Raw genomic sequence first — 11,814 nt, 5'->3', positions numbered from 1 at the left:
CTGAAATTCCTCTATAATCCTTAGCGAAAACCGTGTACAACTTGCTTCTTCCTTCTTTCCCACCAATTAGAACATTCATGAGTGACCCCTCTTCACGTTTTCTCTTCAGTCATTCTGTACAGGTTTGGAGAAATTGTCTAAAAAGTATCTTCCATCCCTATTTGGACATTTATATATATTTTTTAAGCCTGTCTTTGATGCAAGAGTCCATTTGAAACTGATAAAAGCACTAGTGTGTTCCCGCGCTACAGCAAAGATTAGTTAGAGCACTAGTTCTCTGTACTTATATAAGACTATATAAACTTTACTTCATATATTAATTTTCTTTTTCTAGACCGTCAGGACGACTGGAGGAATACCTGAGCTGTATTGCCAAAATTCAGAAGGCAGTAGAGTATTTTCAAGATAACAATCCAGACAGCCCTGAGTTAAACAGAGTGGTATGTTTGCATATCTATAGGTGCATATTTGCTGATTATAAAAACTATTTTGTACTTAAATAGGACTTTGCGAAAATAAAAAAAAAATTGAATACTTTCTAAAAATCCTTGAGATCCCCTGATTTTTTTTTTTTCCTTTTTTTTTTTTTTTTAATTGCTGCGCCGCCTTATTGCAGAGATATTCACATTTATTGTTTTTGGAGCACAGTATGTGAAATCTCAGATTTTATAGTCCAATTGTAAATGTCTACATAGTCTTTTATGTGGTTTTTGCTTTCACCTCTCCCTTCCAGACGCTGTCAATCATAGCTAGGCAGCTTCAAGAAGGGAGGGAGGCGTGAAAGCTCATGACCCCCAAGCAAATGCTGAAGAAACGCACAGTTAGACTGCAAAGCATATTCCACTGCAGTAATATTAACATTTGTTGCTTTTGAAACTCAGTATGTGAAATCTGTGCTTTGCAGTCCAACAAAGTGATTATTCAGCATTTTTGCTGGGATCATGTGCTTTCACACTTTTCTCCCAAACGACTTCAATCACAGCTCAGCAGCTGATGTAGCTGTCTCAGGCACTGCCGAGCTGTGATTGGCAGCACCTGGGAGGGAGGGTTGAAAGCACCCCCATACTTCTCGGAAAAGACTCTACAGAAATACCCACTTGGACTATAAAACAGAGATTTCACATACGGCTCTCCAAAAGCAGTAATTGTGAATAGCTCTACAGTTGTGACACAGCGCAAAACTAAAAAGGGTGGCAGAATCAGAGGAGCGCTGAGATTTTTGCAAAGAATTTAACTAAATTTTTTGAGTACGTGACAAGACCTCTTTAATTCCCATTCCAGCGCTCTTCCTATGATTTCAACACTGTTTCCCACGCCGGTCTCATGACAATGTCACGTGATGACTACGACTCAGTATTAGAGCCTGCACATTTCCATTCAAGTGGAATAAACACTGTTCATCCGCTTGAACAAACGTGAAGCGTGTAGCCAATCAGCTCCTACCGATTAGCTGCAGCTGTCAGATGACATTGTTTGTGTTACATGATCTTTAGGAGACACTGGCTGACACTGGAACTGGAGTTAAGTATCAAGTTTATTTTATGCTGCATCCTGGTGCTTTTAAGAAGCCGTTGCCCTCTGTTGGACAACCCCTTTAAGGCAGATGGTCTTCAAATTTAAAGAGGACCTGTCTGAATGAATTGGCAATAAAATAATCCTGAAGCATGTTTTCTTAGAACTTTGTACTTCTGTTATTCCTCTTAGAAATGTATTTTAAATGAACATCTGGGTGTTGTCAATCCTCTTGTCTACAAAGGGTGAGACCATTCGCAGTTTGACACTGACACCAAATGATTAAAGAGCGTGTTTGGGATACACCCCTAACTGTCCACACACAGTAGACTTCTAATAACAGCTAATGTAGAGAGATTTGATATTTCGTACAATAGACTTGTAAGGAGAGATGACAGGTCCTCTTTGGGGGTTGTCGCTAATGAGATAAGCCCTTTGATCTAGTCAGATGTGGATGACTACAGTAGTTCTCATCTCACACACTACTAGCGGTGAAAGCATGCCCTGAAAGGCAAGGTGGAATAATTATTTTGCTATTATTTGTAGAAATCACTATTTGAAAGAGGTAAAGAATCCCTGGATGCCGAGTTCAGGAACCTCCTGCAGAGACACAGTAAGCCCGTTCCTCCCATCCTTATCTTGGACCTGATTGGTACTGATGAAGAGATAGAGGGGCAGGAGGAAGGGGTGCTGGAGCACCTTCCAGAGGGAATCTTGCAGGACATTATTTGCATTTCTCAGTGGTTGGTGGATTACGGGAGGAACCAAGGTGAGAAATGGTTCTGGCTATTGTAAACTTTGACTTGTCTTGTATTTATTTTCTGTCTTATGGCATGGTACATATACCTTTTAAAGGGAATCTGTCTACTGGTTTTTGCTATATAAGGCTGGTTTCACACTTGCGTTTTGATCTGCAGCGTTTTAAAAAAAAACGCATGTGGTGAAAAAACGCATGTAAACGCGGCAAAACGCCGCGTTTTTTAGACGCATGCGTTTTTGCATGCAGAAAAAAAACCGCGGCATTTTGCCGCGATTACATGCGTTTTTTCCAGCTTTTGCATTTTTTAAACGCATGCTGAGAAGTGTGTGACAGCTGCCAATCATCAAAATCAACTAGAAAACCCACTATAAACAGAAATAGCTAGGGTTAGGGTTAGGATCCCTATTAACCCTAGGGATCCTAACCCTAACCCTAACCCTGACAAGCCACCCCACACCATCAAGGTGATAAAGGCATCCAAACCCTAACCCTGACAAGCCACCCCACACCATCAAGGTGATAAAGGCATCCAAACCCTACCCCTAACCCTAACCCTGACAAGCCACCCCACACCATCAAGGTGATAAAGGCATCCAAACCCTAACCCTGACAAGCCACCCCACACCATCAAGGTGATAAAGGCATCCAAACCCTACCCCTAACCCTGACAAGCCACCCCACACCATCAAGGTGATAAAGGCATCCAAACCCTACCCCTAACCCTAACCCTGACAAGCCACCCCACACCATCAAGGTGATAAAGGCCTCCAAACCCTAACCCTGACAAGCCACCCCACACCATCAAGGTGATAAAGGCATCCAAACCCTACCCCTAACCCTGACAAGCCACCCCACACCATCAAGGTGATAAAGGCATCCAAACCCTACCCCTACCCCTAACCCTGACAAGCCACCCCACACCATCAAGGTGATAAAGGCATCCAAACCCTAACCCTACCCCTAACCCTAGGGATCCATAGGAATTAGCTATTATGTTGACCTGGTGACCAGGACATTCTTCTAATAAAAAGCTTTGTTCAATGTGGACACCCCAAGATATACGGTATTGCTATAGAGTACTAAAAATATAAACTCGTAGAGTATTGACTGTCATATAGGGTTAGGGGTAGGGTTAGGGTTTGGATCCCTTTATCACCTTGATGGTGGGGGGTGGCTTGTCAGGGTTAGGGGTAGGGTTAGGGGTAGGGTTAGGGTTTTCTTGTTTTTTCTTGTGTTTTTCTATAAAACTGCATGCGTTTTTAACGCAAGCAAACGCATGTGCTTAAAAACGCACGCGTTTACATAGACAGAAATGCATTTTTTTGCCGCGAATAAACGCATGCGTTTTTTCGCGGCAAAAAAACGCCGCTAGAAATTACTACATGTTGCTTTTCTGCTAATGAACGCACGCGTCAAAAAACGCATGCGTTGCCGAAAACGTGTCAAAACGCACGCTAAAAAAAGCATGCGGTTTTTAATGTTAAGTATAGAAAAAAAACGCATGCGTTTTTTAGCGCTAAAACGCAGCGGACAAAAACGCAAGTGTGAAATTAGCCTAGCCTGAGAGCAGCATAATATAGTGCATGAAAGCTTGAGTCCAAGGATATATCACTTACTGGGCTGCTTGGTGTAGTTTTGAGAGTTTTGCTCTATGTATAGCCTCGCCAACACCACTGACTGGCAGCTTCCTTCCTGTGTACACTGTGCATTGTCAGCAAGCTGCTAATCAGTGGTGTGGGAGGGGTTACACAGCTTGGCCTTACTGCTGTGCATGTGAGATGTAGTCCTGCAGTGGTAATCTCCTGATCATAAAACACTTATTGATTGTATTGAAACTATAACACACAGCCTAATAAGTGGCACTTCCCTGTCCACAGGCTCTCCTGCCCTATAATGCTACTCTCAGATTAAATAGCAAAAACCTGCTGACAGATTGCCTTTAATATTTTAGATTAACCTTTGATGGTGCATCACAAACTCCTCCTAAGGGGGAAATCACAGATGTTAACACTGGTGGTATGTGCTTAAGCATTACTGCTACTTGATACTTGTATATTACTGTTGCTTAGCAATGTACAATGATAAAATATTATAGTGATTGGTAATGTTGGGACAATTTAGCATTGTTATTTTGGAATCTGTATGGAAATGTTTGGACATCATACTGTATCATACTGTATGACATCTATAATTAGGTGCTGTATAGTTTTATCATAAGGCCCTGGGATTCCATGAAAGGTTAAGGTGTTATCCACTACTGATATCCCTTTTAAGAATGAGCCATGAGAAGTGAAAAAAGTTAAGAAGAAAAAAATAAATACTTACTCCCGGACTGACACTACCCCACTGTGCTCAGTACATTGTCCCCCTCACCCACCCTCCACTCGTGGGTGAGGGGGATCAACATCCGGCGGGGGCATCACGTGAGCGCTGAAGACAATCGGAGGTGCCTGATCAGCTGCAGTGTTCACACTTCAGGTATTTCTTCTGCTCAGACAAAATGTGAACATTGCAACTTCTGACTGTGACATACTGTATATTATTTTTATATATTTTTAGATCATTTATTTTTTTTCATTTCCATTGGCCTGTCCCACAGTAATGACAAATATGCTTCATAGTTGTGAAATAGGAGATATAGGGTATTTGTAACTGCAGTCGTATGTAGAGTACATGATTTTGGATTCATTAAGTTGCTTTTATTTATTTTTTTTTACTTGCCATCTTCCTTTTTTCATATTTTTTTTCCAGACTTCATGAATGTTTATTGCCAAATTCGCTCCAGTCAACTGGACCGATCTATTAAAGGTCTTAAAGAGCATTTCAGAAAGAACAGCTCATCTTCTGGAGTTCCCTATTCTCCTGCTGTGCAAAACAAAAGGAAGGATACTCCAACCAAGAAGCCAGCCAAGAGACCAGGTCAGGCAGGAAATATTGAATACTGGTGTAAACTCCTGTGCTAGAATGTAGCCAGTGGAACCATAGTGGGAGGGATTCATATATCTGCTGAATGAATGGGGGGATCTCATTATTTCCCTTTTCCCATGTTATTTCTTTACCCATGTGTAAATTCACATTGAATATATACAGATTGAGTTTTATCATCTTTACTGCGACTTTTATTATTCCGCTCATTAGAGAAAATATAATTCAAGGGGTATTCCCACCTTACGTTTTTACAGCATATCTGTAGGAGAAGGGTGGTCCTGCAAACCTCATTTAATAATTGAAGTTGGCTGTCTGCTCTTACCATTATAGTCAACAGGGAGATGGCCTCTGTCTTTGGCTTTTCCTCTACCTTCTGTAAACGTCAATGGCATTTCAGTAGGAAAAGCAGGTGTGGACATAGGATACCAATTTTTCTGATAGGCAAAAGTATCATATTTGGCCTCACATCTATCAAGCATTTATCCTGTGCCATTTATGCGCAGGATGAGATTGCCCAATAACTGATGGCTTGCAGGCCTAGCAGAGAGCATGTCATTTTGCTGCCATTTACAAGCTTCCGACATGTTTCAGTTTGCCATCAATTAAAAATATTTCCCTTTTATTTTCCTCTTGGGGTATAATGACTCCATTATTTCCTCTCTTGTATGTCCTGATGACAAGCAGTCTTCATACCAGGTAAATGGAAAGTAACTTTCTGCAGCGTGCAACGCCAGCATTAACATGAAGCGTGCATCACACATGCGTGAAAGTCTTTTGCAGTCTCTTAACACGCTGGACGTGTATAGCTCTGCTTCCAGAATTGTCTAAATAATCTGAACATTGCCATTGCATACATGTTGTATACCATGGTGGTCACCTATGGATACAAAGCTTTTAATGCGCATAAGATGCCATCCAGATAACTGTTAAAGGTGCAGTACCTCTCGTATTCCGAGTGCCATGTCGTACCCTGACCATGCCGATGTTACCATACTTCAATGTCTGCTATAAATCTCTGTATGTCATTATGTTTAATAAGTATTGATGTTACATCTTGTTTTGTCAGCCTGCAGCCTCCCCAGAGTAAAGGCCACTCCGTGTGTCCGGGATAGTGGGTGGGAGACAAGCAGTCCTTTTATTTTATTTTTCTAAACCTTGCTTTCCATAACCTCTGATGATTGGTGAGGGGTCTAACTGATAATCTAATAAACTATGGGTGTATTCTCTGCAAAGCATGCTGTTCATCTACTGCAAGACTCTAGCAAATATGTTTTATTCATCAGCTCTAGGGTATAAGGGCTCATTCAGACTAGCCTGTTTTCAGTCCAGGCCAAACATGCACTACATGCGAACAAATTGTAACCAATGTGCTAGTGCACATAGATGTTTCGTAAGGACTGACGGTCCGTTTTGTAAAAAAATCTCAGAATACGCTATTCTGGTCCTTTTAAAGCGTTATGCGATAGAAGGCAGTTCCTTCAGATGAGTATATGGGGCTACCCACAGAGTCCTCAGGTCCACACTTTGTGGACTTGACTGGCCCTTTTTTTTTTTTTTTTTTTTCAAAAGACCACCTGAACCCCGCCTAACTGTTAGAAATGATTTATTTTTTCTCGGCCATTTACAGGCTCATTTCCCAATATTCATTACTGATGAGCATTTGTACAGAACTTGCATTTTGCATTCTAAAAAGGAGATCTTTTCACCATGCTCTGTACAGTAATCTGATGCAAGAAAAACCTACGGTACTTTCCAACTGCATCATTGTAGTTTGTTTGTTGTGCAAATGTACCGTAGATGGACTGGTGATCAGCTGACTGGCTAGATTACTGCTCCAGAAAACCATTCCTGGGCAAAGCTGTTGGCAACCATTCCAGTCCTGGTGGTCTGTGTAATACATGGTATGGCCAGGTCCACCAGGGTTTTTTAGCAGCTTTCTGCATTGGTCAGTAGTGAGTGTTGACCTCCATTCATTATGCCCTTATTCCCTAATAGAGTGTATGGGAAGAGGACCGTTCTTTTAAGGATGCCTCATGTATTGCAACATGCATATTGACAGTTCCTGATAGCATACAGAAAGAGGCCGGCACCTGCCTACAGAAGCGGGTTTTTTTTTATTTTAATTCAGTATGTGATAGTATTCATTATGTAAACTAGAGGTCAGATCAGGTCAGTGAGGGATCAGTGACCTGTCAGCAGTCTGCATTATGAATATATAATCAGAGCACCACATACATGAACCCCGCCCCGGAACACGAGCATATCATTAACACAAAACTGAAAATAAAGATTAAACAACCATAAGACGGATTTCATCAACCAAGGTATCATTTTATTCAGTGTAACGGTGCCGACCTGACACTGTCTGTAGGTTACTGTGCACAGTCCTGCTGACAGGTTCCCTTTAATGAGATCTTGTGAGCAGGATTTAGCCCTATAAACTAAAGGCATGGCCATAATGGCGCTTTAATGCTGATTAATCTGATGTGAAGGGATCTGCTCAGTGGTTGTTTAATACTCTCCTTGTGAAGCTGTCAATGACGTCTTCTGTGCTTCAGGGCGGAATGTGGGGGCAAGATCTTCTTCTGGTTCTCTGCCCCCACCACCTTCCTCTACTTCTGCCTATTTTTACATTTCTGCTCAGCCGCCGACATCATTGTGTGGGTGGCGTTTGCGCAGTGTGAGTTGGCGTCCTGTGTGCAGGACTTTAATAAAATGGCACTGGAGGCGGCGGATGCTCAAATTGATATTTTGACCCAGTAAATTTTTCACCAAGCTGAAATCTCGATCTACGCATGTGCCGTATCCAGCGCCGTTTTATTGAAGTTCTGCACACAGGTCACAGACTCAGACTGCACACGTGCTGCCCACACATTGATGGCGGCTAAGAATTGTAAAAATGAGGCAGGTTACTGAATAATCAGTGACCTGTGCAAGAGGCAGAGGGCTGGTAGGGTGGATAACCATAAGAAGGAATAAGACCTTGCCCCACTCCCCAAAGCACGGAAGACGTAGTTTTCTGAAAACTTCACAAGGTGAGTATTCAGCAGCCACTGAGCGGATCCCTTTTACATCAGCTATCACCTTAATCAGCATCACAGCGACATGGACATGCCATTAGTTTATAGAGCTAAATCCTGCTGACAGGTTACGTTTAAAAATAAAAATAAAAAATTGTCCAGGTATTTGAAAATATGGCTCCTTTATTTTACAAACTAGAACCACACCACAATGGGTAAATCAGTGAATGCATTACCATACACATTCTGTAGACAGGCGTGGCACTGTTTTTGAAAGAAATCTGCCAAGTTTTTCTGAATTTAACCTTGTATTGAAGAGTGACTTCTATTTTTCATCCTTTTTAACACATTCCGACAGACTTTAATGGACAAGTCTGATCTAATGGATGAGAACAGGGCATGCTCTGAATCTCATGGATCAGACACACGGGTCCATTTTTAAAATGGATGGGTGTATGTATGGGTCTGTGTACAAGTATAGCTTAAGGGAGACCTCAATCTCAGATTAATACCAAAATAATAGCTTGAAAGTAAAGTCTAGATGTTATTGCTGGCAGATTTACCAGCATGCTATGCAGTGTGGTGGCTGTGAAATGTTCCTCTAATGCTATTGTAAAATGACCGTAACTCACATGGCAGGTGTCTCTTCCTAATTCCCCCTGGTGCTCTTTCAGCTGTATTTTGGTGTTTGAATATCTTCCTGCTCATTCTCCAAGACTTTTCCTCCCTTGTTGCTCTTCTCTTCTTCCTGCTCTCCTCTTGGTGACAGGCACTATCCGAAAGGCTCAGAATCTTCTCAAACAGTACTCCCAACACGGGATTGATGGGAAAAAGGGAGGGTCCAGCCTCAGCATCCTTGAAGGTAAATGCACATGTCTTTCGCAGACGATTACAATCTTGCATACAATTCTTGGTTTGCATCTAAAACTTCTTGATGTGCAGCTGATGGCAGGAACCAGAACTGCTTCTTTTAGGTGGGGCTTTTCCAGTGGACTCTTCTGACACATCTGTTTCAGTAAACACTTGTATACTCCATAAAATGACAATTGAGGAGCACCTTTTCTTAAAATTGTGTATAGTTCTAGCTCTCTGTTATTCCTTCTGGAAGTGTGTAAATAAATTGACATCTGTATTTATTAGTCTCATTGTCACTCAAGCATTTCCCTATCGAATCTGACATGTTCATTGTTGGACTGTATCAGAGGATCTAGAGATATACACTATTGACAAGTAGAATAGTATTGCCTATTAGATAATATGCTTATTAATTGCCAGTAGGAATAACAGAAGAATACAGAGTTCTAAGAACAGATAATACAGCATTCCTGATATATGGGGAATGTACACTACTGTTTAAAATTTTAGGGTCACCCAGACAATTTTGTGTTTTCCATGAAAACTCATACTTTTATTAATCAAATTAGTTGCCAAATGAATTGAAAATCTAGTCCAGACATTGACAAGATTCGAAAAAAAGATTTTTATTTGAAATAATAATTTTCTCCTTCAAACTTTGCTTTCGTCAAAGAATGCTCCCTTTGCAGCAATTACAGCATTGTACAACACTTTTTTCCAATCTTCCTCTGTCCAATATCTGTGTTCTTTTGCCCATATTAATCGTTTCCTTTTATTAGCCAGTCTCAGATATGTTTTTTTCTTTGCCTCTCTACCCTGAAGGCCAGCGTCCCGGAGTCGCCTCTTCACTGTAGACGGTGACACTGGCGTTTTGCGTATACTATTTAATGAAGCTGCCAGTTGAGAACATGTGAGGCGTCGATTTCTCAAACTACAGACACTAACTAACTAACAACTTGTCTTGTTGCTCAGTTGGGCAGCGGGGCCTCCCACTTCTCTTTCTACTCTGGTTAGAGCCTGTTTGTGCTCTTGTCTGAAGGGAGTAGTATACACCGTTGTAGGAAATCTTCAGTTTCTTGGCAATTTCTCGCATGGAATAGCCTTCATTTCTAAGAACAAGAATAGACTGTCGAGTTTCACATGAAAGTTCTTTTTTTCTAGTCATTTTGAGAGTTTAATGGGACCAACAAATGTAATGCTCCAGATTCTCAACTAGCTCAAAGAAAGGTCAGGTTTATAGGTTCTCTAATCAGCCAAACTGTTTTCAGCTGTGCTAACATACTTGCACAAGGGTTTTCAAGGATATTTTAACCAACCATTAGCCTTCTTACACAGTTAGCAAGCACAAAGTACCATAAGAACACTGGAGTGATGGTTGTTGGAAATGGGCCTCTATACACCTATGAAGATATTGCATTACAAACCAGACGTTTGCAGCTAGAATAGTCATTTACCACATTAACAATTTATAGAGTGTATTTCTGAATCATTTAATGTTAGCTTTATTGGAAAAAACTGTGGTTTTCTTAAAAAAATAAGGACATTTCTAAGTGACCCTAAACTTTTGAACAGTAGTGTAAGTTCTTACTAAAACAGACCTCAGATAGACAGGTCCCCTGTAATCACAGGCTACATCCTTCTGAAATATACTGTTTTCCTTTGCTACTACACTGTGCCATATTCATTTATTGACGGCTTATATTCCTTCATGGATTACGGAATTTGTCATTCTGATAACATTAGCTCTTGTAGTTATCATATGGACAGTATAGAGGGCTGTATCCTTTATGTCCTTTTGATTGCCCTTGGTTTGTGGGTTTGTGTAAGGAGCCTTTCTAGATCATCCCCCTACTCTGGACCTTTTCCCATTTCGGACACCGGACAACCACTCTGCATGGCACGGGCTTCTGTGTGAAGTAAAGCATAACGCTCTCCCCCTGCCTCCTAAATACTGATTAGGTCATGAACAAGACTCGCGTGGCAGATACCACGGAGAGGCCGTGGGCGAGAAACACGGTACACCCTTAGGTGAGTACTGGTTCCCTGTGGTGATGGGTTTTCCTCCAACTCTTAGAATGAGGTTCACTTGGCTGGTTGAGGTCTTCACACTTTTTGTATACAATAGATCCATAAACACTTTCTAGCATTTTATTTCACTTTTTTAATGTTCCAGGGAAGGAAGATGTGTTGGATCTTGAGACAGATACTTACATTTACTGTATTAGTGCATTTGTGCGACTGGCACAGAGCGAGTATCAGCTTCTTATAGATATTATTCCTGAGCACCATCAGAAGAAAACCTTTGATTCTCTCATTCAGGTTAGTCTTCAGTACTATGAGGCGCTCATAGTGATTTTCAACCAGTTCCACATATACTTATCGATATCCATTTCTTTTTTTAGGAGACGCTGGATAATCTTATTCTGGAAGGGGAAAATATTGTGTTGGCTGCCAAGAAAGCCAATTCCAGGCATGATTTCACCTCTGTATTGAGTATCTTCCCTATATTAAGGCACCTCAAACTCACTAAGCCTGAGTTCGACAAAGTTCTTCAAGTAAGGGCTAACACTGGTGATCTGTCTATTGGTTTCTAAATGGGTTGTCCCCGATTCAAACAACTCCTTCTTAAATACTATATTCCTTCTTGTAAAATAAAAATAGCTAATACTCCTCTCCTGTAATGGCGCCATTTCAGCTATGTTGACTCTGCTCCTCCCCAGGGTTGTGTGACATTGGCTG

At 41.2% G+C, this 11,814-nt stretch overlaps 1 protein-coding gene across 11 annotated transcripts in view; it reads left to right on the top strand.

The window, feature by feature from the left end:
* Window positions 1–11,814, top strand: part of EXOC7 (exocyst complex component 7) — a 42,654-nt gene that overhangs the window by 7,954 nt on the left and 22,886 nt on the right. For 2 of the 11 annotated variants that reach the window (XM_077251793.1, XM_077251792.1), the window contains exons 4-10: window positions 335–440; window positions 2,059–2,281; window positions 5,024–5,191; window positions 8,990–9,082; window positions 11,035–11,103; window positions 11,249–11,394; window positions 11,478–11,630. In XM_077251793.1, the coding sequence (XP_077107908.1) occupies window positions 335–440; window positions 2,059–2,281; window positions 5,024–5,191; window positions 8,990–9,082; window positions 11,035–11,103; window positions 11,249–11,394; window positions 11,478–11,630 (958 nt within the window). Of the gene's footprint in view, window positions 1–334; window positions 441–2,058; window positions 2,282–5,023; window positions 5,192–5,884; window positions 5,897–8,989; window positions 9,083–11,034; window positions 11,104–11,248; window positions 11,395–11,477; window positions 11,631–11,814 lie in introns of all 11 variants that reach the window. The other 9 variants (XM_077251785.1, XM_077251782.1, XM_077251788.1 and 6 more) reach the window with 5 other exon arrangements.

Source organism: Ranitomeya variabilis, chromosome 4 (genome assembly GCF_051348905.1).
Source record: "Ranitomeya variabilis isolate aRanVar5 chromosome 4, aRanVar5.hap1, whole genome shotgun sequence".
Lineage (NCBI taxonomy): Eukaryota > Metazoa > Chordata > Amphibia > Anura > Dendrobatidae > Ranitomeya > Ranitomeya variabilis.
This window is presented reverse-complemented; position numbering and strand designations above follow the sequence as displayed.